The 24714-nt window shown below is 33.3% G+C and overlaps 3 protein-coding genes and 1 long non-coding RNA gene across 8 annotated transcripts; 2 read left to right on the top strand and 2 right to left on the bottom strand.

Annotated features, from left to right (window-relative positions):
* The first annotated feature begins 311 nt into the window (after positions 1 to 311).
* Positions 312 to 5669, top strand: LOC132036387 (calcium/calmodulin-regulated receptor-like kinase 1). 3 transcript variants are annotated; one of them, XM_059426716.1, is made up of 8 exons: positions 312 to 512; positions 1405 to 1792; positions 2365 to 2518; positions 3183 to 3309; positions 4114 to 4199; positions 4423 to 4494; positions 4691 to 4894; positions 5081 to 5669. In XM_059426716.1, the coding sequence occupies exons 2-8, from the start codon at positions 1479 to 1481 to the stop codon at positions 5414 to 5416; spliced, it is 1293 nt and encodes a 430-aa protein (XP_059282699.1). In that variant the 5' UTR covers positions 312 to 512; positions 1405 to 1478; the 3' UTR covers positions 5417 to 5669. The 3 variants fall into 3 exon arrangements, with proteins under 3 accessions (XP_059282699.1, XP_059282698.1, XP_059282701.1); XM_059426715.1 differs by having other exon boundaries at positions 312 to 530; positions 1429 to 1792; XM_059426718.1 differs by lacking the exon at positions 312 to 512 and adding an exon at positions 653 to 749 and having other exon boundaries at positions 1429 to 1792.
* A 1328-nt stretch (positions 5670 to 6997) lies between these two features.
* Positions 6998 to 9650, top strand: LOC132036506 (large ribosomal subunit protein uL24c). Its single transcript, XM_059426860.1, has 4 exons — positions 6998 to 7154; positions 8362 to 8400; positions 8960 to 9190; positions 9295 to 9650. Exons 1-4 carry the CDS (start codon positions 7065 to 7067, stop codon positions 9496 to 9498), a joined length of 564 nt encoding a protein of 187 aa, XP_059282843.1. The 5' UTR covers positions 6998 to 7064; the 3' UTR covers positions 9499 to 9650.
* LOC132036507 (uncharacterized) lies at positions 7070 to 8585 on the bottom strand. Of its 2 annotated transcripts, none has more exons than XR_009409594.1 (2): positions 8342 to 8585; positions 7070 to 7143 (listed from the first exon to the last, which is right to left on the bottom strand). It is a non-coding gene; the product is annotated as an uncharacterized LOC132036507 (long non-coding RNA). The 2 variants fall into 2 exon arrangements; XR_009409595.1 differs by having other exon boundaries at positions 7070 to 7149; positions 8342 to 8414.
* Positions 9651 to 18535: 8885 nt separating the features above from the next.
* Positions 18536 to 22079, bottom strand: LOC132036738 (uncharacterized). Of its 2 annotated transcripts, XM_059427115.1 has the most exons (3): positions 20249 to 22079; positions 20040 to 20087; positions 18536 to 19484 (listed from the first exon to the last, which is right to left on the bottom strand). In XM_059427115.1, the coding sequence occupies exons 1-3, from the start codon at positions 20886 to 20888 to the stop codon at positions 18853 to 18855; spliced, it is 1320 nt and encodes a 439-aa protein (XP_059283098.1). In that variant the 5' UTR covers positions 20889 to 22079; the 3' UTR covers positions 18536 to 18852. The 2 variants fall into 2 exon arrangements, with proteins under 2 accessions (XP_059283098.1, XP_059283099.1); XM_059427116.1 differs by lacking the exon at positions 20040 to 20087 and having other exon boundaries at positions 20249 to 22069.
* Between the last annotated feature and the right edge of the window lie 2635 nt (positions 22080 to 24714).

Here is a 24714-nt window from a genome sequence, read left to right as displayed (position 1 = left end):
CTTTTCCCCTTCATATAAAATATTTTTTTTAAACCAATTTTTTTTAATTTAATATCAACCAATAAATTTTAATAACTTTTTTTCAAATAAAAATAAATTTATGCTTGTTTTCGTTTGTCTATTAGATAGTTAAATTAACCAAATTTATATAAGGGTCCCAAAAGTGGCTAGACTATCATTTATTATAGTATTTAAATAAAAATTCATCATAATTAAAGGAAAAAGACGGGTGAATTGTCGGAATATAAACTAAAAGGGGCATTATAGGAATATAAAATAATCATCATCTGTCACGCGCGTTCAAGTCTCATCAACGTAAATATCGAACGAGTCCAGTTGCCAGAAACAACACTCTGCTTTTCCCTCTTTTAATTCATTTTCCTCTCTCTCTTAGCAATTTCCAAACACGGTCTTAACCAAATTCCTTCCTTTTTTGTTCATCTCAAAATTCCTTACTTTTTGTTACTTACTTCTCAACGTTGCTAGTAGTAGATCCTTGTTCATCACACTTTGTAACTGCTTCACTCAACGTACAACGGAAAAATGTATCTTACACTTTGTCACCTGAAAATTCCTCTTTTGTTGAGTTTCCTTTTTTGCTTTTCGCTTTACTGTTTGATGATCTGTACTAGTATTATGCTTTCTGAAATTTAGCTTTTGTATGTATATTTTCATTTTGATCTGTTGTTTGGTTGTACACAACTGTACAAACAAAAGGAATGGAACATTTGCGTCGTGTTAAAATAGTTGTAAGCTCAGTGATATTTTTCTTCTGTTGAAGTTGAAACTGTCAATTTTTCCGGCGTGCTTTGACTAAATCTAGATTTTGAACTTCTACTTATGTTCTGTTTGGCAAAATCGATTATTGTCTTGCAGTTTATGGCAATTACTGGGAGGCATGTTAGAGTATGTTTAGTTAACAAGCAAGGTTAATCTCTTAAAGCATGTTTTTTTTTTAATTTTCTTCTCGATACAATTTTTCAAAAATTATTTGGTAAATCGTAACCTATACTAATTTCTCTTTATGACCATGGAAATGGAGATCCATTTTAGGATTAAAATTTTGTATATTACTATTTTTCTTGACTCTTGTATCGGGATGAGATTAGTCCAAATGGAACTTCTTAATTTCCGTTACTTCCTTTTCCGAACTACTTTGAACTGTTTTTGCTTGAGCTGAGAGTCTATCGGAAACAACCTGTCTACCTTTACAAGGTAGGGGTAAGGTCTTCGTACACTCTACCCTCCCCAGACCCCACCTGGTGGGATTACACTGGGTATGTTGTTGTTGTTGTATATGGCTGATCTCGACTAGTTTGGGATTGTTGGAAGTTGTTGTAGTGGCTTTTTTTTCCCCTCTTGACTCTTAAGTGCAAAAAATGCTTGGGCGACCAAGTGCAGAAGTTAACTAGTTTTAATTTCTTACAGCTATTTCTCGATGGGAGCAATGCTTAGGTAGCTGAGGATCGAAGAAAGAGATGGAGAAGGAGTCATCTGGATTAATTATAGGCATTTCAATTGGAGTGGTTATAGGAGTACTATTAGCTATAACTGCATTTTTCTGCTTTAGGAGGTACCATAAGAGACGTCCTCAGATAGGGAATAGCAGTTCTAGGAGGGCTGCCACTGTTCCTATTCGTGCAAATGGTGTTGATACTTGTACAGAATTATCAGACTCTTCAATTGGTACTGAGTCGCCAAAATCTATCCAAAATGGCATGTCAATGTGGCTTGGGGGCCGCAGGAAGACGTCTGTGGTTTCTGCATCCGGTATACTCGAGTACTCCTACAAGTATGTATTGTGACAAAATGAAAAGAGTGTTATGAACTTGAGCAGTTTTGCTATGACTACTATTTATCATCGGAGAGCTTGTTTAAAATCAGTATTTATACTAGCGTTATAGTTGCTTCATACACCCGAAGAATAAAATAGAAGAATCCTAGCAGATCCAAACTTCCCTTTCATAGCACCACTTTTACCTACAATATTTGCCATAGCAGAAGTGAAGCATTCTTTTTTATTGTCTCTTTATCACAGACACTGTCATTGACCGTATAACTTCAAAGATTGTCCATCCAATGTCAGGCTACTTTTAAATTTTTATGTTTCAGAATTCCGAACAATGTACTGTTTGGATGTGGTGCAAAACTAGGATTTTCCAGTAGCAAGACTTAGCATCTTCGACCCATGGCAATATCCTATTAATGTGTTTGAGTCGCTACATTGCTTGCAATTCCTTTCGTACTATTTAACATAAATTACACTCTTCAATGAATAGACCTTGCATCTTAGGGCCATGACTATCTGCTGTAATGCTTTTGATTCATAATTGAGACGAATGATCACACACTACTGATGGGCAGGGATTTGCAGAGAGGAACCTACAACTTCACCACGTTGATTGGTCAAGGGGCCTATGGTCCTGTTTATAAAGCTCAGATGAGTACTGGTGAGACAGTTGCTGTCAAAGTGCTTGCAACTGATTCTAAACAAGGGGAGAAAGAATTCCAAACAGAGGTACTCTAAACATTACAGAAGTATTCTTTTCACAATGTTTTCCTGTGTGTTTGACAAGTCAACTTGATCAAACATTTGTTGTCATTTTGACAATCTTTGGGAATGTGCAAATGTCAAGCAAGCTCAAAGTTAACATATGGAAAAGCCAGTTCACCAAACAACCAGTTGATAAATATGGGGTAGTCGTGGAACATGCTAAATAAATTTACCTACTTTCTGTGCTTCGTAAAAATGTTTACCTTAAATCATGAGATATCACTTAGATAACATGGCAGTGTTACAAGCCCAAGTGATCTTTAACAAATATCTGGTTTACAGACAAAAGTAAAGGGGATATTTACTTCAACTCCCCTCATATTCTGATTCAGTAGCTGGTGAAGTGCTTGCAACTGTTCCTAAGCAAGGGGGACAGGAACCCTCTAAAGTCCAAACATGTACAATGTTTTCTCTAAATGTCACAGCACACTAAAAAAGGTTAGGCAAATCTTAGCGTTTGAAAGTTAGCAAAATTGTTCATCCAATTGGGTTCTGGATATCCTCTGAGCCTCTTTCTTTTATTCGTATTTTGTGTTAAACCATGTGTCATGCTTTAATAGCTGAACTACCTTCTATATTGTAAAGCTTTTAAAATTAAATTGACTTCCAGCTTCTTTTATTTCCACAGGTCATGTTACTGGGAAGGCTACATCATAGAAACCTGGTGAATTTAGTTGGATACTGCGCAGAGAAGGGTCAGCATATGCTTATCTATGTTTATATGAACCGAGGCAGTTTGGCTTCTCACTTGTACGGTATGCTATTGAGAACTCTTTTTGATGTCTTAGCAGCAAGAGAAAAAGAATTCCGTGAGAGGCTGTTGTGAACAAGGCATTTTCCTGCGACATTCTAAAATTGAAAAACATTCTCTGATTGGATGATGCTGAGGTTACCAAATATTGCGTGCCTGTATGTTTATTTTTCACCTCAAATATGTGCATTGAGTAACATATATCGGCCATCCTTTGGTTAAGGCAACAATTTCAAGAAGTTAGTTTGCAGTAAATGGAACTATATTTATATAGGTAAACTAGATTACTCTGTTTATCAGTTCACTGCCACCAAAAGCAAGTTTTGAGTGTAGTCAGTCTTGTGCTAACCCACTGAATGTTCTGCAGTGTAGAATTGAGCTCCTTTCTGAACAATAATTTCTCCTATTCGTGATTGACTCCATCTGTAATTAATCATTGAACCCTTCAGTCATTTATTTAATCAGCTCATAGCAAGGCTCCCTTAGGCCGAGCTTAGCGCTGCTGGTTCATGACACTTGTGGTTGCACATATACTGAATACTGGGGATTGTTTATGTGACTATTAAACAGATATCGCACCTACTCAAATTGGAAATTCTCCTTCGTACAGATTCACAATACACCGACATTTGTCTTTTGACTAGCATATCATGTACAAAAAAAAAAAAAAAATTATGTACTCATCCAATCAAAGTTTTCATATCAATGTAAAATGTTGTAGTATAGCTAGATATTTGTGTCCAGGATAACTTCTCACACGCATGATCATAAGTTACATAGTATTTTAACAACGGAATTACTTTGACAGATGAAAAGCTTGAACCGTTATGCTGGGAATTGAGAGTTCAAATTGCTCTGGATGTGGCTAGGGGCTTAGAGTATCTTCATGATGGGGTAATCTTTTCCCATAGCTTGCATTTAATTGCTGACACATGATTAGTGACCAGTCTCTCTTCTGTGTAGAGGATCCTTGAAATAAGCACAAAATACCGTTCATATACAACATACATTTTTTGGGACCTCAATTTCTGAATCACGTGTCCTAGTGGCAACTCTCCTGCTACCATATATTGATGAGTCCACTCACCTCTTTCTTCTTTGTCATTTCCTTTTTCAGGCTGTTCCTCCAATTGTACACCGGGATATTAAATCATCAAATATTTTGTTAGATCTGTCAATGAGAGCCAGGGTATGCATATTTCTTATTTCTCTCCAAAAGTAAACGAATAGAAATATATTTATTTGGTTTTGATAATAATGAAATGGCAAGACTTTGAGGCGGTCATACTGAAGATTATGACCATTCTGAATTTATCATAATGAAAATGTAAGAGCCATTTTGGGCTAATGCTGAGCATAATTGCGATCTTGGGTTTAATACATAGGTTGCTGATTTTGGGCTGTCAAGGGAAGAAATGGTCAGTAAACATGTATCCAACATCCGTGGAACATTCGGATATCTTGATCCTGAATATATCTCAACTAGGTCCTTCACTAAGAAAAGCGATGTTTACAGCTTTGGGGTCTTGCTATTCGAACTTATTGCTGGTAAAAACCCTCTTCAGGGGCTTATCGAGTATATTGAACTAGTAAGATCTCTCTCTCTCTCCCCTCATTATGTAATGTGAAAATTTGTTTTTTTTTTTTTTTGACAATATATGGTTAGAACTAAGGGTCCGTGATTTCTTGAACATATAACATCTTTTATTTGTCTATATGTTTCTAAACCCATTCCATGATATAGAATCTTATCTCCAAATGATTAATGATTGCAGGCAGCCATGACTACAGATGGAAAAGGCGGATGGGAGGAAATTGCAGATTCCCGTCTTGATGGGAAGTATGATCTGCAAGAGCTTAATGATGTAGCAGCACTTGCATACAAATGTGTGAATCGTGCCCCCAAGAAACGGCCTTCCATGAGGGACATTGTGCAGGTTCTGTCAAGGATACTCAAGTCTAGACACGAAAGAAAGCGTCACAAGCGTTCTTCATCTGCAACAACAGAGGAGGTTACCATCAATGTTGAACAACTAGATCATCGGAGTCCAATCTCTGGACACCGACGTGTGGAATCTATGGACAGCACAGCTGACTCATGTGAAGTTTAACTCAGTTCTTCCATTTGTTTATTTTTTTGGTTACTTCTCTCTTCTTTTCATCTTGTAAAATTGGTCAGGTTGTTAGGTTCTCCATTTACAACACACTTTTGTGTAGGTGAGTTTGATTGGGATACGTAGGTTGTGATATAGTCCGAGTGTAAGATAGTTCCCAATTTTGTTAAATTTTTGTAAATTGGCGTGGAAGGTAAATGAATGGTAGAAGGGGGAAAATCCCAGATCAGTCTTTTTCACTTCTATGAAAGTTTATATCGTCTTCGACAGCCAAAAATATCTTTTTGTTGGACCTGATTGTAGGATTTATATAGGACTTGCTGGAATTAGCCAAAAACCACCTATGTCATATTGCAATTGGCATCTGATGTTTCGTTAGTACTAAAAGTTGTTTTGGCTCTTAGAAATAATTGATCCTGGCGAGCTAGAATTACCCCAGTTAGACAACGAGCCTAATAAATAATGGAAGTATACGAAAATCGACTTGAACGCCATTACTATCCTTTAATAGCATTTTATGTGATATGGCTGGCCACAAAAATTAAGAAAGAAAATTTGTAACTTAAATACTTTCTTGCCATTCTACCGTGACAAATCGTATCATTGGTTTTTAAGTTTCAAAAGCTTTTTTCTTTCTTAAATTTTGAGGCTAGTCGTATCACACAAGTCATAAAATGCTATTGAGGGAGTTTTTTATTTAAGTGTTCAAGCTGATTTTCGTTATTTTACTAGAGTACTTTTTACCGGCACAAATATTTAGTAACTATACCACCCAAGCTTAAGCAATGAGAAAAAATCATATAACTAATTAGATTTAGCTATGAGATTGTTTAGTTGATTGACCTAATATAATATAATTTGTTTGGTTGCATAATTCTAAGTGTGATTCTTAGTTGCAAAGTGAATTGTTTATTTCCATCGAATTCAATGTTGCTCATTTATGGATGATACAAGACACTTAACCCCGAGAACTCCACAAAGAATTGATGAACTAAATGGTCTATGTAGGAACTCTTACATCTAAATTAATATATCTTGTTCAATCTAATTTTATTAGAAAGAATATAGACATGCTTGGATTCAATTCACATTGTATCTGCTTTATTTTGTAACAAAGTTGATCAGTTTTAGATTTGAATAGGATAATAGAATTACTTAAATTTATTCCCGCAAAATCCAGATTAAGAAAATTGTTCGTAAAAAAAAAAAAAAAAAAAGCGCTCTATTGGGGTTACTAATTACTCATCAAAGCCTAAGCAGATGAAACAAAAATTCAACTAACAAATCAGGTTTCAATACAATAGTGCAAGACAATAAACCACTAGAACTCCACTAAAAATTGATGAACTAAGTGTTGTATTTAGGAACTCTTACATGATTACATCTACATTAATATATCCTATTCAATCTAATTTTCATTAGAAAGAATCAAGATTCAATTTCACTTTTTTATCTTAAGCTATTCCCCAATTGCCAAAAAGGCGAGTTTTAATTGGGCTGGACTCGACCCGTCCAAGGCCCAATTCACTTGGATAGAGAGAGAAGAAGAAGAAAGTTGTGGTTTCCCTTTTATTATCCTATCCTAAAACTCTGTGTGTTATTTCCCACTTTCAGAAAAGGACTTGCAGAAAGGCTTTAGGCAATAATGGCGTTGGCTCTTTCGAGCTCCTTTATTGGTCTCTCCATTTCCTCCTCCAACTCTCTCTTCGGCCAACGTTTCTCTCCTCCTCCTCTGGTATGCTTTCTCACAACTTCCACAAATGAATTGTCTTTATCTCGATGTCAATTGTCCTAATGAATGAATGGTCTCTTCTTGAATTATTTGACTTCTCTGTATTAGGAACAAAGGTATCTATCTAAATTGCACCATCTTTTAGAGATAAATTTGCTGTCATTTTAGTTCTACTACATACCATTGTGGAATTGGCGAATTGCTCCTCTAGTCCGCCATTGCTATCTGAGTCATTTCTTTTATGTTTCTCGGTGTTCTAAGTTTTGATTTTTGGTCTATTTCCTGGTCCGTATATCGGAAACAGCCTCTCTACCTCCCAAGGTAGGGGCTAAGGTCTGCGTACACTCTGCCCTCCCCAGACCCCACTTGTGTGATTACACTGGATATGTTGTTGTTCCTGACCCGTTTAATTGGACGAGTATCTAGCTGCAAGCGGATATTTTAATATAGCCAATGATTCCTCAAAAGGTGTCTTCAAAAAATTCAAGTATATGCTACTAATTGATTAAGAGCCCGTTTGGATTAGCTGAAAAAAAGTGGCTACTTTTTAAGTGCTGAAAGTTATTTCATAAATAAGCAGCTACGTGTTTGGATAAAAGTGCTTAAAGGGTTTTTAGAAGTAGGGGTAGTATTGGAATTAATAAAAAATAGAAGGGATAAAAGGGTAAAGTTGTTGGTCTCCCAAAAAAAAAAAAAAAAGGTTGGGGTTGAGCAACTTCTTGATTTTGGCTTATTTAAGCACTTTTTAACTTAATTTAAGTTGTTTTCTATTTTATCAAATACCCAAATAAGTTAAAAATGGCTTATAAAGCTGGTTTGACCAACTTATAAGCCAATACAAACGGGCTCGTAGTTAATTTCTTAACACATATATAGGATTTGAGTCAAAACTACTGGTTTGTGTTGAACCCATATCATACATCTGCTCCTATATTCCTCGATAATATAAATCGTTCTCATATTGTAGTTATCTTTCAAACATGTTTACAATGAGGGATCACAAACAGTGGTGAATTTGTTGCATAGATGCCCGTAACATCACAAGCAATAGGAAGCAAATTATGGAATGAGATCTGTCTCCAGAAAATGTACTTGCTTTATTCAAGCTAACACTCTTCATTGCGATTGTTGATCCTATCCTCTTTGGCATCAAACTGCAAAGTGGAATAATATTTAGCCACTTTAATGACAATCTCCATATGATGTGCAGGTTACATCAACAGAAGGTCCATGTTTGATTACAGCAAAGGTTGGCATCTTCATTCATTTTCTCTGGTCCTTTAATATGTATGTTGGAGAATACATTTGCTGCAACTACTTTTTTTGGGTCACTGCTATGTGTTCATGCACTTCTTTTCTAACTTATGACCTAATGAGAGAAATGCTCAAACTAACTCGTCAATAGCTTTTAACAATGGCCACCAAATGTTTCTACTGCTGATCTCCAGGAGTAATTGTTACTCCCTCCATCCCAATTTATATGACACACTTTCCTTTTTAGTTTGTCCCAAAAAGAATGTCACGTTTCTATAATTCAAGACAACTTAACTGTAAAATTCCCCATTTACCCTTAATGAAATGATTTATAGCAATACAAATGTCTAATGTTTGTTTTAGACCACAAACTTCAAAATTCCCTTTCTTTCTTAAACCTTGTGCCCATAAATTGGGATGGAGGGAGTACTTGTTAGGAACTGAAATATCACTTGCAAGGGGAGTATGAAACTCTTGTAGCTGAAATAACAGTATCTGTGGTTAGAATTTGCTCTATCATTGAATAAGAGCAATCTTTTTATGTCAATTTGCAGCTTAAGCGATGGGAACGGAAGAAGTGTAAGCCAAACAGCCTTCCAGTACTACACAAAATGCATGTGAAGCTGGGTGATACAGTAAAGGTAATATCTGGTCATGATAAAGGTAAGATTGGGGAGATCACCGAGATCATCACGCACAACAGCAAAATAGTAGTAAAAGAAGTGAACTTGAAAACCAAGCATGTGAAGAGTAGGAGCGAAGATGAACCAGGCCAGATAGTCAAGGTTTTATCTCGACTTCTCTCTTCTCTAACTCCCTGAAAATTGTTTTCTAGCTTTTCTTTTGGTCGTGGCTAGCATTGAAATAAAATTTTGTGTTGATGTTTCAGATTGAAGCTCCTATTCACAGCTCAAACGTGATGCTTTACTCGAAAGAGCAGAAGGTAGCCAGTCGAGTGGGTCATAAAACACTAGACAACGGAAAAAGGGTCCGGTACCTCATAAAAACTGGGGAAATCATCGACAGTGCAGAGAATTGGAAGAAAATCAAAGAGAAGGAGAAAACAACAGAAGCAGTAGCTGCTGCTTCCTAGGAGATTGGCCTGTAAATTCTAGTTTGATTTTGCTATTTTTGAACTTCTTTCATTGTAATATTATGATTCTGTTATCACCTTCACCTTTTTAAACCAGGAACAGAAGAATTTACATTAATGTGCAGAAACCAGCATCAAGATTCTTCCCTTGAGTAATTCTAATTAGTATAAAATATTTATTTTATGTTTTGATATGACATCTTTAAGTGATTACTTGATTTTCGTACGATGAAGTATATACTTTTGCACTTTTTTTTTCTAGACTAGATATTATCTCTTTTGATAAATTGGAAAGATCAGAAAAGTTTAAAATCGTTCATAAGCAACATGGATTAAATTTGGCAGGAGAAGAAATTCCATATCATTGATCGTATCTTCCCAGATTAGCTAATTTATGCTTGTGTTGTGCCCTTTGTTTGCCAAAAGGCCGGCACAGTGGTTTGTCTCCCTCCATATACTTATTAACTTCCAATAAATATTTGCAATCTTCAAAAATAACCCTCAAGCGGTGACATGTATGTCCATAGTGATTAGCTTGATGGTAAATAGACCGTCTGTTTCTACTTCTAAGGTATAATGATATGCTCAAATATACAAGAATCAAATGTAATGCAAGCCATCTACTTCTAAGGTATAATGATATGCTCAAATATACAAGAATCAAATGTAATGCAAACCAAAATGAAAATGTCTTATTAGGATGAAGGTAATAAAGTCTAGTGGGCAGATATGATGGAAATTCATATATGCATCGAACCAATAAACATATGACATTACAAATTCATGTCATAAAGGCCCGTCACAAATAGGCTGGCTAATGGGTATTTTTGTGCAGCCATAAAGGCCCGTCATAGATAAGTTCTTGCTCAAATTCTCAAAATATACTCACTCAAATTTTGCTGGCCTGTTTAATTAGTACAGTATTCAAGTTCCAAGTATTTCAAAGTTGAACCCAACAGGAAGTGTCCAAAAAAGTACTATTACTTGTTTAACTTCTTTTGGGTCGTTGCAATTTAGGCACAATTATGTGACTTTTCTATTAAAAAAAAATAATTTGGTAACTTTTGTGATGCTTAAATAACTTCAGTAAGTTTTTTGTTGAATCTTTTTTTAGTAACTTTAATGATTATCCATGAAACTAATCCGAAAGGGTTATTTTCAGACCATAATCAGTCAGATAGTAACTGCCAAAAACGGCTTTTGGTTACAGAAATTTAGGGTTATTTGGTTATTCTGGTAAAACATTTTGTGATTAAATTTATCCAGTGCTTGACTGTAGGAGTTAGCTAAAACCACGATAAATTTATATCCAAAAACATGAGATTTTCTATCTCATATAGATGATGAGATTCTATCAATGTATCACCTTGTTTAATTTGAACCAAACGGTCCATAATTATTTTACATTTTTTAACAAGTGATTACATTGTTCGTTTAAACTCACGTCAATTAGTATTTTTGTGTCAAAATTGAAAAGAAAAGCATACTAAAAAGTTAGGCATTTTCAAGGAATCGATATGACTGTTAGTTAAGAAAGTACTGTACTATAAAATACTCTTCGTTATGCCACAATTGTGGTAGTATTATTTTTATACCAGTAAATTTGGCGCGGTTATGAGAATTAGTTAGTGAATTTAAAAAATATTTTATACATGTAATCAAGATAAAAGATATAAAATTTTCATACATACACATATAAATTTATGTTCACCTTATGTCATTATAAAAAGAGGAAATCCTACTCATCTTTTTAATCATGTGAATGTCTCAGTGTTTTTTTTTTTTAAATGTTTTTGAATTACAGTGGTGATGAGCTTTATACATAATTGACGATATGAAGACCATTCTAAAACTTCCGTATGTCATTCGAAGTGTCAAAATTCGATTTAAATACTTTTAAAAAGAGATTTGTAGTCCTCGAGTTTAGACAGAATTGATTTAGATTTATTATTTTATTTCTCCTCATTTAGAAATTTTATACTTAACTAAAATTTCTATTAACTTTTACAAACTACATTTTTTTTATAATTTCTTTGATTTTCTTAACATGGAAAGAAGATAAAATCATATGGACACAAATTTTTTATGTTGGAATCAAGTTGCTATTTTCTCACTTTTTTTCTTATTTAATTTTTCTACTTCCCCTCTAATTTGTTCTACATAAAGAAGAAGAAAATTCAAATGGAAATAACACCAGAAGAAAAGCATGCACACATTTCGTTCACTAATTTTGTACGTTAGAAATCAAGTTGCTATTTTTCTCCTTCTCCTCATTTATTTATTTTTTCTTCATTTTTTAAAATCATTTTTTCAGAGCACCTTTCCCGTAATTATAATATTTCTTTTTAACTCTTTTTCTCAACAAAAAATCACACTCTCGAAATAAATATTGTGTTACGACAAATGAGAAGGTAGAAGAAGAAAAAAAATGTTTCAGTGGAATTCTCTAGTTTGGATTCATGATCTATCAAAACCTGAAGTAAAGATGAATATAAAAAGAAACAGATTGTTGGTAGCGTATAATTTTTCAATACCGCAAAAGAACAAACCCAACATTTAATACAAAATTCTCAAATTATAACCCTGAAAATTCAAGTATATCAATATCGTAATAGCCGCTAAAAGACGGACAAAACGAAGAAAAAAGAGTTGGGACACAATTAATTTCGATAATAGATAGAAGATCGAAGCATATTTAATTGAACATAATTCTCAATATTTTTAATCATCATCTCAAAACCACCAAATCTTTTCAGGTCCTAAATGTTTGCCAGAGCAGCGAAAGAACAATAGAACCTACAATCTAAAACTTGCAATAGGGAAAAAGTGACCAAAACGACTAATAATAAAATAAATAAAATCAATATAATACATAAAAAATAACGTAAGCAACAGAACAATCCCAACAAAAAATAAATAATATCACTCATTCAAATTGCTGGAAGAACAAAAGAAATTTTCACTACTCTTATTATATGCAAAAAAAAATGAATTGGGTGAAGAAATTGAAAGAGGCTGATTGGTGCTGATTTCTTTTCTCTAACTTATAAACATAGATCAATTCCTTTTCTTTAATATTAATGAAAAAGTGAAATAGTTATTAGGCATTATTAGGGTAAGCAAAACGGTGTAAGTACTTAGTACTTAATTAGGACAAACATGACCATTTAAATCTTTATTTATTCAATAAATATATTATGGATGACTAACTTTATAATATACATGGAAGAAAACGGTAGAATAGAAGGAAAGAGGGGATTATGGAAAAGAATTAAATGAATTCACCATTAATTATCATTTACTACATATGTTTATTGCCCTTATAATTCATTCATAGGTAACTACTCATGCTATGCCTCTTCACATTTTTTATTTATTTACTACAATTCTTTATTCTTTATTGTCTTTATTATATGGGCTTTTAAATATAATTAATGATAAAAATGTCAAAAAAAGAAGATAAAAGATAAATGCATTTGGAAGCTATAGAGGGATGCCACATAGGATTGGCTATGCCCAACTTTATATTATATATAAATAGATATGGATTACCTTTCAATGCGGGATTACAACTTCGGGGTTACTAATCCAGCATAAAACATCAAAATGACCAAGATGCCTTCTCCTAGGCTCTTCTCCCAAAATCCTTTAAAAAAATATTGAGAAGAAAAGTTTATTCCTATTTATCTAGCATAATTTCAAACATGGGCTTTATATTATACCCCATATATTTAGTGCGGTTAACCAAACATATATCAACAAAAATGTATTTACTAAATAATCTCGTCATTATCGTCTCTTGTAACTTATTCACTAACTAACCTCTTAGTGTACTCGAATAATTTAGAGTAAATTCCCTAAAAGGTCACTCATGTATTGAGAATTGCCTACAAATATCATTTTTGTTTCTTTTAGGACTATAATATCACCCAACTATTACTATTTTCCTCAAAATATACTAAACACACAAAGCCCTCCTTCTCTCTTAGTTGGCATGCTATGTCACATAAAATTCTATTTTTTTAAAAATAACTTTATTTAACTCCTCTCAACTGCATTTAACTCAACCTAACCCAAACCCTAAACCAACTCAACCTAACCCAAACCCTAAACCAATCAACTCACGTCTTATACCCATTTAACCCGGTTAGAAAACATTAAAGAAGCGTAACTTTTATACTTGATTTTGAATATTTTGCATTTTGCACCCTTAACGTGTACTTCCTTTTATGATTTGCACCCTATCCTTCTTTTTTTTTTTTTTAAATGATATGCACCATAATCTCTGTATTTTCTTACAAAATCATAAAAGACTTAATTTGATTTATTATTTACAAGGGTAAAGATTTTATCCATTTTTCACTACTGACACTACTAATAGTTCGGGAAGTGATTAGCTGGGGAGCAAATTAAACAGTTTGCAAATATAATGTAAAGACAAAATTGGTACAAAAGTTGTTCACTAGTTATTTTTTATTTATTTTCTCTTTCAAAATAATCAGTATTACTATTAAAGTTTCGAATTTTTAGATGAAACTGATATTTACCGTGTAATTTCCTCGCTACCAATAACATTTCTTTTAAGTTACAATGACTGGCAAGTGATTATGTATGAATTTTATCAGACAAAGTAGACATTTAATTTGGTCCATGCACCAAATGAGGTAAAAACTTATCTCCACTATTAAAACAATGAATGTAAATCAACATCTTTCTTATTTTGTTACAAAATCATATGAGCCTTATTTTGTTTTATTATTTACAAGGTAACCTTGTAAATAATAAAACAAAATAAGTCTTTTATGATTTTGTAAGAAAATACTAAGATTAGAGTGCATATCGTGGAAAAAATAGGATAAGGTGCAAATCATAAAAGGGAATAAATGTTAAGGGTGCAAAATGTAAAAATTCAAAATCGTGTATAAAAGTTACGCTTCTTTGATATTTTCTAACCGCGTTAAATGAGTATAAGACATGAATTGGTTGGTTTATAGGTTTGTCTTGGGTTGAGTTGACTTAAATAAATTTATTCTTAAAAAATAAAATTTTATGTGACATGGCATGCCAACTAAGAGAGGAGAGTTTTGTGTGTTTAGTATATTCTGAGGAAAATAGTGATAGTTGGGTGATATTCTAATCCTAAAAGAAACAAAAGTGATATTTGGAGGCAATTCTTAATACAAGGGTGATTTTATAGGGAATTTACTCAATAATTTACTCTATATATAAAAATTAAACCCTTTGGGAAATGAGTTACTTCTCCTAGCTCTGGGTGGTCCTTGTCGAGAGTCTTAGCTGTGAATTTTAACGCAATTTGTAAACTATCCCTATTCTAAGAAGGCATGAATCATGATGAACCGATAGTCATTAAAACAAGGCAGAAAGAATGGTAGTTGAACTAGAGGAACAGTCTAAATCAGCATTAATGAAACGCCAACTGAACAGAATATCTTCTTTTTGTTAATTTTTAAGATCTAACATTTGTAATGGACTATAATACCAAATCTCCCGCTAATATGCAAGAGCAATTAGGATTCTCAAAAAGGATTAACAAAAAGTCTAAAACTAATCCTCCATACATTACGGTATTTGACTGGACACGAGATTTCTTAAATAATTTTTTTTTTTTGACACATATCAAATGTTCCGTTAGAACTTAGAACTTGTAGTCTTAGCCATACCGTGATTTTTCTATGGTCATAAGATTAAAATCATTAAGGATAAAATAAAAGGCTTAAAATTAAAAATCTTTCAAATACAACAATATATCATTCTTTTTATAACAAATTAAAGAAAATGTCCCCTAAAATGAAATTGGGTACCACATTTTGAGGTCATATTAAAAGCAAGAGGAAAAGGTTGGGTCCCTTTAACTTATCTCATGAATCTAGTTCTTTTGTTTGAGCACCAGTAGGATCAAATGAAGAAAATAACGTACAGTGAATAAGGAAAAGAGGATCACAACATTTTCAGGCAATATTAACAGCTATAGAGTGTGACATAGATGAGTCCGGAAGCAAAATGCCCCAAAAAAAATCATTTTGAATCAAAATATCCCAACAAAAAAAAAGTTACAAAACTACCTTTAGCGCAAGAAAAATCGCGCTAAAAGCCATTTACGGAGACGGAGCCGTTAATCGCTAGAAAGCAAGATTTTGTCGTGCTTATAGAAGCGCTTAAAAAAAAAAAAAAAAATTCTATAACGCAGTAAAATACTGCGTTATAGAAACAGTACCAAAAAAAAAAAAATTGGCCAACTTTATTTTTTGCAACACTTAGTGTTTTTTTCCATACTTTGACCAATGATTAGTCGTGTGTCAAGACTCCGAAACGTCAATATTTTATATAGAACCTGATATTTTTTTTCTGCGTACAATAATGTAGGCTTAATACATCAAGGATACGTAGACGTTCGGATCGTCATTTTAGGGGTTGAAAAGGTGCCCGAAGTAAGTTTTGTTTGAAAACTTTATGTGTTCTATATACATAGACGTCCATTTTTGTTTGAAGACTTGTTGTCATTAGCTTAAAGTTTTTTATTTTTAGGGTTTAGATTTAAGTGTGTTATTTTTTAAAGCATAACTTTATTTCGAATATACGCAGTTTTTTGCGCTCGGACGTCCGATTTACGCGATTTTTTTTTTTTTGCAATATATTTGAAATAAAGTTACGCATTAAAAAATAAACACTTAAGGAACACTTAGTGTTTTTTTCCATAAAAAGATCGCAACATCTTATTTTAATAAATCTTTTCTTTGCAACACTTAGTGTTTTTTTTATACGTAAATGATTAGTCGTGTGCGTGTGCCAAGACTCCGAAACGTCAATATTTTATATAGAACCTGATATTTTTTTCTGCGTACTATAATGTAGGCTCAATACATCAAGGATACGTAAACGTTCGGATCATCATTTTAGGGGTTGAAAAGGTATCCGAAGTAAGTTTTGTTTGAAAAAACTTAGTGTTTAAGTGTTTTATTTTTTAAGGTTTTGATTTAAGCGTGTTATTTTTTAATCAAGACATAACTTTATCTTGAATATAAATATAATTCTAAAAAATATAGGGAGAAAAACTAGTTGTAAAGTGGTCAAACTTTAGATGGTCATAACTTTGCGCTCTGACGTCCGATTTACGCGATTTTTTTTTGATTTTGGGTATTTTTTCGAGATCCATGCGGACAAACCGCCATTTTAAAAAAAACACCTTTTATCCCATTCATTTTAATTTTCTCCCAAATTGCCGTGTAATTTTCAGTTTTATTTACTTATAATATGATGATACGCAATAGATTTCAACGTAAAAATCTCGGGGTAATGTAGCTGTGAATGTCAATTTCACTTCTGTGGTTTCAATTTTTGAAAATAAAGCTGACTAATTTTCTCGACATATAAAGTTGACTAAAATAACCTTACAGTCAAACACTAAGTTTTTTCAAACAAAACTTATTTCGGGTACCTTTTCAACCCCTAAAACGACGATCCGAACGTTTACGTATCCTTGATGTATTGAGCCTACATTATAGTACGCAGAAAAAAATATCAGGTTCTATATAAAATATTTACGTTTCGGAGTCTTGGCACACGACTAATCGTTGGTCAAAGTATGGAAAAAACACTAAGTGTTGCAAAGAAAAGATTTATTAAAATAAGATGTTGCGATCTTTTTATGGAAAAAAACACTAAGTGTTCCTTAAGTGTTTATTTTTTAATGCGTAACTTTATTTCGAATATGTTGCAAAAAAAAAAAAAAAATCGCGTAAATCGGACGTCCGAACGCAAAAAACCGCGTATATTCGAAATAAAGTTACGCTTTAAAAAATAACACACTTAAATCTAAACCCTAAAAATAAAAAACTTTAAGCTAATGACAACAAGTCTTCAAATAAAAATAGACGTCTATATATATAGAACACATAAAGTTTTCAAACTAAACTTACTTCGGATACCTTTTCAACCCCTAAAATGACGATCCGAACGTCTACGTATCCTTGATGTATTGAGCCTACATTATTGTACGCAGAAACAAATATCAGGTTCTATATAAAATATTGACGTTTCGGAATCTTGACACACGACTAATCATTGGTCAAAGTATGGAAAAAAACACTAAGTGTTGCAAAAAATAAAGTTGGCCAATTTTTTTTTTTTTTTTTGGTACTGTTTCTATAACGCAGTATTTTACTGCGTTATAGATTTTTTTTTTTTTTGTTTTAACTGCTTCTATAGCCCAGCAAAATACTGCGCTAAAGCAGTTAACGGCTCTGTCTCCGTGAATTGCTTTAGCGCAGTATTTTATTAAAGGTAGTTTTGTAACTTTTTTTTTATTGGGATATTTTGGTTCAAAATGATTTTTTTTTGGGCATTTTGGTTCCAGACTCAGACATATATAATATGGCCTGCAAGAGGAAACAAGACAGTGACTTATTATCTCCTTCATTCTGTCCTTTAGTTTTTAGACTAAATCTCTTTTTCAAGCATATAACAGTACAAACCACAAACTTAGGACCACATGCCTAAATTTTTGGTTGCTGCAAGTGGAAGGTAAATAACCATGCTCAAAGTTTAATGTAATCTTCCCAATTGAAAATTATGCCAAACTCAAATCAAAATGAACAATCTATTGGCCCTTTTGTAGTTGTTATTAGTCGACGACAATAAGAATTCTTATAGGCGACTGCAACTTGCCTGAAATTGATGCGCATTTTGTTATTTTGAACTGAGTACCTGTCCTACAGAAGCATAGTTTACAAAAAAAATTTCATAACCATGGTGTTCGGACCAGCTTGCTCACCTCAACTAGTTCTATAGGGTGCCCGCTACCGGGTACATCTGTCCACCCATGCTTGAATAGATGGAAAGAAATCACCTAGTGTTTTGCCTCTGCTGGGATTTGAACACAAGACCACACCCTTGAGCGCACGTAATTTACAAACTTCTAAAGCCTTTGCAACCATTGGTTTTGCAGTCACAAGAGTGTAGTCCAAAACTGCTCAGATTTGTGATCAAGTATTCATTTCTAAATCTAAAAGCTGAGAAATGGTCCCAAATTTATAGTTATCTATACTAATATGTACAATGAACTGCACGCTGTTACACCAACGCATGTTTGAAAAAACAAAAACCATAGACAGGAAAAGTCAAGTCACTCCACACAAAGTGAACAAAACCAATCAATGAAACTTTGGATCATCTAGATTTGCCAAATTTTGTTAATAACAGAACAGAAATTGCAGGAAGAATTTGGACTCCTCAAGAACCAAAAATTCCTGCAGAACAACATGTCGAAAAGCTGCCTATACGCGAAGACAAATTTCACTACTAATTTAAAAATTCTACCATGTCTTATTCTTTTCCTTAGGCTTTGCAGATTACCACAAAACAAGGAAGAAGTGCCTTTGGATTAAGCAAGTACAGCTCCTCTATGTTTGAGTACACGCCAACCTTACCAGCCAAAGAATCAAACCCCGTTTGGCCAGCCATTTCTTGAATATTCTCCAATGGCCTATGCACTCGACCTGCAACTACTCTGCAGACGATCAACGCTTTTCTTAAGGACGGGTCGTCTTCAGTCATCTCAATACATTCATAAGCTCTTCCACTTGTGGATGTCGTGAAGACACCGATCCCGCCTTTGAGTTCCTTCTTCGTGGAGAAACCATTTCTGATAATTCGACAAACACAGCATTTATCGGATATACAGAGGCTGCAGGATCCGTTCATGCCAAGTCCGCATGCTATAGTAGTTCCGTAGAACCTTAAAAGTTCATTGCCATCAGCTATACATCGGGGATGTTTCTTAGGGAGCTTACTTGCTTTCATCTTCACCATCTCCCTATATTCTTCAAACCGAGCCAGAGTTTTTTGTGTGTTGTGAACTTTCAAGACCCTTTCAATCCGGCCAACGCTGTTCTCGGATTTTAACCAGCTCGAGCGACAGATTATTTCTACTATCTTCCTTGAAGAATCGCCCTCTAAAAGTTCACTCACTGTCCATTTGACAAAAAGCACAGGCTAAGAACCACTTTAAAACCCGTAAACCAACAAGTACAGACAATTAATATAGTGCTCCCTCCGGTCCATAACAAGTGACCTTTTGGCCTTTGGAACGCACTTTAAGAAAATACTAACTCCTAGAAAAAGATAGGTGTTTTGACTAAATTATCCTTAATTGGAGTAACTTTAAAGACTTCAGGGATATGTAAATAAGGGCAAATTTGAAAAAATAAAATTAATTCCTTCTTGATTATGTAAAAGGACACTTATTTTGGACCAAAACAAAAAGGTCAAAAGGTCACTTATTATGGATCCCAGGGAGTTACCCCTAAATCCCAAGAAAGTTGGGGCCAATGTTAGACATGCTTAGGCGAGCACGTCCAAATGTATTACTACAATGTATTTTGAGGATTCATCATAAATTTACAGAGAGAGTGATAGGAATTAGGAAGCAAAATTCTATTTTGATCCAGCTCTGATATCATCTCAATTGACTGAAAAAGGACAACCTTTCTAACACTAAAGACATAGACAAGAAGTTCCAATACCTAGGAATTGGGCTTTGAAGCTGCAAATGTACAATCTTGTGATGTAAGCTACACACACACAGAGAAAAGGAAAAAGGGTGGAAAGAAAGAACAGAAAGCAAAGCAAAGTACTTTTATTTCAGACAAAGAGAATGAAAAAGGAAATACTCTAAGATATAGTGTAAGCAAGAGAACGAATGATGAAAAAAGCAAAAAGCAAGATTTTTTACCAGCATGCTTAGAAAGATGATGTGCTTCAAGATCTTCCCATTTCCCAAATTGCTCTCCACACTTATGACATGTGACCCCAGAAGAAGTTCCATTAGTATCATTGTCAAGTGAATGCCTAGTTTTAGCAGGAAAACTATGGCCTCCCCAAAAACCAGCAGAGCCACCAACTGATGCACTCCTCCTTGTAGGAGTTGTTGCCACTGTGTTCCTAGAATTGAAATAATGCATTGTAGGGTGCCCTCCTGGACCTGGGGTACCAGGCCTTAAAGTACCCACAAAAGTTGAGCCACCATTAGTACTTTCTTGAAGGCCATTTAAACTACTAGTGATTTTCAACTCACATCTTGAATTACTCAAGATTACTTCATGTGTTATTGGGTTAAGAAACTCACTGCTACCAATAGATCTTGGACTACAACTTGGGGGTTTTTCTAAGTGTCTTTTGCTACCATGGATAACATCTTTGAGATTTGCTATGGACCTTGAACAACCAGACCTTGCTCCTCCTTTTTTACTAGTCAAAATTGTGCTCAACTGTTTTCTTGTTTTTGGGTCATGAACATCTGATGGCTCTGATTTACAATGCAAGGATCTCTTCAAAGAAAACCAAACTGCTGGCATATTCTTCTTCTCCCCCATTCACAAGAATATACTCAAAAATACAACTTCCTCTACTTATAGTCAGATAACTTTCTAAAAGAACTGAACTTTTCACAAAGCCATTACTTTTTTCTCTCCCATTGACAAGAATTTCAAGCTTCAAAGCTTCAATATACTAAAGATTTTACTTTTCCTGTATTTATAGTCAAATAACTTTCTAAAAGAACTGAACTTTTCACAAAAACATTACCTTTTTCTACCTCCATAAACCCAAAAAGGTATTAAAGAAGGTTTTCCATTCTTGGCTGACATTATCCTTAGGAATATGCCTTTTTTAGCTATCAGAAAACAAAAGTGAATACCCAATATCCTCAAGAAGACAAACCACAAAAGAATCCTTCAAAGTACCAAGAAAAATCAAAACTTTTTCAAAAACTAAAGTCACCCCAGAAAATCAAACTAGAAACCCAAAAAAGGTAGTCAAGAAGATTTTCTATTCGTGGCTAACACTATCCCTTATAAAAATGCCTCTTTTTAGCTATCAGAAAACAAAAGTTAATACCCAATACCCTTACAATAAGACAACCCACAAAGGATTCTTCAAAATCCCAGTAAAAATTAGAACTTTTCAAAAATTAAAGACACTCAAGAAAAGAAGTTAGTGAAGAGAGATTTTCTATTCTTGGCTGACATTATCCCTTAAAAATGCCTCTTTTTAGCTATCAGAAAACAAAAATGAATACCCAATACCCTCAAAGGATTCTTCAAAATGACAAGAAAGATTATAACTTTTCAAGAATTAAAGTCACCCTAGAAAGAAAATGAGTGAGAACCAAAAAAGCTTAGAGGCAAAAGAGAAGGAAAAGGATATTGTCAATTGAATGAAAAACAAGAATCTATTGGGTTATTATTAAAGGAACAAGACAAGAACCTTAAGAAGCTTTAAAATTTTGGTTTTGGTGTATTAATGAGTGACAGTAACATAAGCAAATGTGCACACAGTATAAAGATTCAGAAAGACAGGCTAAAAATTGAAATTCATTCTGACACTTGAAAAGTCACACTCTCACTCACCTCACATCACCTCATATTTTTGAATTGAATGAGAATCACATTTGAATTGAATGATACTAGTATATCACAAGCTGAATAAAATAATGTATTTTGATAACAAGATGGGTAATTAATAATATCACAAATCTCAATGATTTTGCTTGCCTATTTTAATGTAACAAAACATGAAATTTCATCTTAATGGTAAGCTCTCCTGTTATGTCCAATGTTGCAGGTTAAATGTAAAAGTAGACCAACATAATATTACAAAGCCCCACATGAGGATGCCCTTTGAAGTTTTTACACAGTTTTTATCTTTTACCAAGATGTACTGAAGGAGTCGGTTGGTTAAGTTATTCATATATTTAAATTAGCTACGTTAATATCTTGTTTGGAAGTTTTTTAGTTGTTTTATATAAAACTCAGTATCATTAAATGAGATTTTTTATTATCATTTTACAATTCAGCATAACTAAAATATGTACTTATAATTTATGAGTTAATTATACTCTCTCCTATTTAAAATAAGTTTCCATTTAGTCTTTTTATTTTGATTCAAAATAAGTGTCTTATTTTATTTTTTTACGAGCAACAAGATGATATTTCATCAAAACACTTGTTCAAAATAAGTGTCCACTTAAATAATCATGAAGAACTTAATTTATTTATTTTTTCAAATTTTCCCTTATTTAAATAAGTGAGTTTTTGTGAAATCAAGAAACGCTATTAAAGGTAGTCTTATCAAAATATCTATTTTTTTCTAGAAGTTAGTATTTTTTTAAGAGGTGAGCAAAAGGCTAAGTGAATACTTATTTTGATCCGGAAGGCGTATATTATTTTATGCAGCTTAAAAATGAAATAACAAATACATATATATAACTAAACTCGCAACTAAACAAACCATTAACTCTTAGTTTTAAAATTTTATAATATTTTCTTCACAATATGTGTGTGTGTGTATTTGGCTCACTAGCTAGCTTAGGCTTTGTTTTTTATGTATACGAGAAAACAGAATATAGACATGATGTATAAACAAACCCATCATGAAAGATCGGTATCGGTGGCTATGGACGTACCCACTTTGATGTGCTTGTTGTATCGTTTACGTTTTTATGATATGTAGTGGTATTAAGTTTAAATGTCCGAATCAATAATTGGTGACGATATGAAATTTTGCTTGTCTGAACTTGCTCATATTGTCAGATTCAAGCGCATACGAAGAGAACTATTATAGCAGGCACAGTAAACGCAATATATGATGAAGTCTTATAATGCAAATATGCTATTATATCTATTGTATGAACCGATCTAGATTTCTTGTGTTTGCTACGGATATGGGGTTAATTTTTTATTTTTATTTTTATTTTTTTAAAAGAATAACTATTTATGCTAAATTTAGTTCACAGAAATAATTGATACCTTAATACTTATGCCTCTTGATTTAATAAGAAAATTGATTTAGCCTAGGCGTAAATTCACACTCTTGTTTTCTAATCCCTCCGTCTCATATTAGTTGTCCACATTACCAAATATATGTCTCAAAATACTTGTCAATTTTGTAAAATCAAGATAGAATTAATTTAATTTTTCCTACTTAGTCATTAACATTAATTAGTTTATATAATTACAAATATTGAGTAGAGTGTAATTTATCAGAGAGAGATAAGATTAATATAGCAAAATCCACTTATATTTATAATTACTTAAGGGACGCGTAAAAGAAAAAATGGATTAGTAATATATGGACGGAATACTTGCCTTTTTCCTCTTTTCTGCCCTATTATTGTACATTCCTAAGCACAACTCTGGGGAGATTAATGTCAGTATACTATAGAATGATGTACCTTTTCTCTTTGAGCCCGAAACCTTTTTAACCAAAAAAAAAAAAACTTTTGAAACCAAACTAAAAAAAAAAAAAAATCCAAACTAGGCTTCACGCACAGAATCTATGCGTGAAAGGACCAAACTGTAACTTTTTGAGTTTGGTCCTTTCACGCACAGAAGGGTAGTTTTTTTTTTTTTTTTTTTTTTTTTGAGCTATCAAAATCACGTTTTTTTCATACTTTGGGCAAAGATTAGTCATGTTTCAAAACCCCAAAAAATCAATATTTTATATAGAACTTAATATATTTTTTTGCATACAATAACGTCGGCTCATTACATCAAGTATACCTAAATGTTTGGATCGTCGTTTTAGGGGTTGTAAAGTGCCCCGAAGTAAGTTTTGTTTGTTTGGAAACATGTCATCTTTTTTTTTTTTTTTGGAAATCAAACTCAAAATTAAGCTTTTTTCTGTACTTTGACCGAAGATTAGTCACGTTTCAAAACACCGGAATATAAATATTTTATATAGAACTTCATATTTTTTTAAGCGTAAAATAATGTCGGCTCATTACATCAAGTATACATATATGTTTGGATCATCGTTTTAGGGGTTGTAAAGTGCCTCGAAGTAAGTTTGGAAACTTGTTATTTTTAAGTTTTTTTTCGTACTTTGACCGAAGATTAGTCACGTTTCAAAACGTCGGAATATAAATATTTTATATAGAGCTTAATATTTTTTTTTAGCGTACAATAATATCGAGTCATTACATCAAGTATACATATGCCTCTCACTCACGTAAATAAAAAATAAGGACGGGAGCATAACTAGAAAACTAGTTATAAATTGTCGAAACTTTAAATGGTCATAACTTTGCGCTCGGATGTCCGATTTACGTGATTTTTTTTTTATCTGGGGTATTTTTTCGAGATCTACGCGGACAAACTGCCACAAGGTGGTTTGGCCGAGCCGATTTTCTAAAAAACGCTC

Source organism: Lycium ferocissimum, chromosome 11 (assembly GCF_029784015.1).
Source record: "Lycium ferocissimum isolate CSIRO_LF1 chromosome 11, AGI_CSIRO_Lferr_CH_V1, whole genome shotgun sequence".
NCBI lineage: Eukaryota > Viridiplantae > Streptophyta > Magnoliopsida > Solanales > Solanaceae > Lycium > Lycium ferocissimum.
This window is presented reverse-complemented; position numbering and strand designations above follow the sequence as displayed.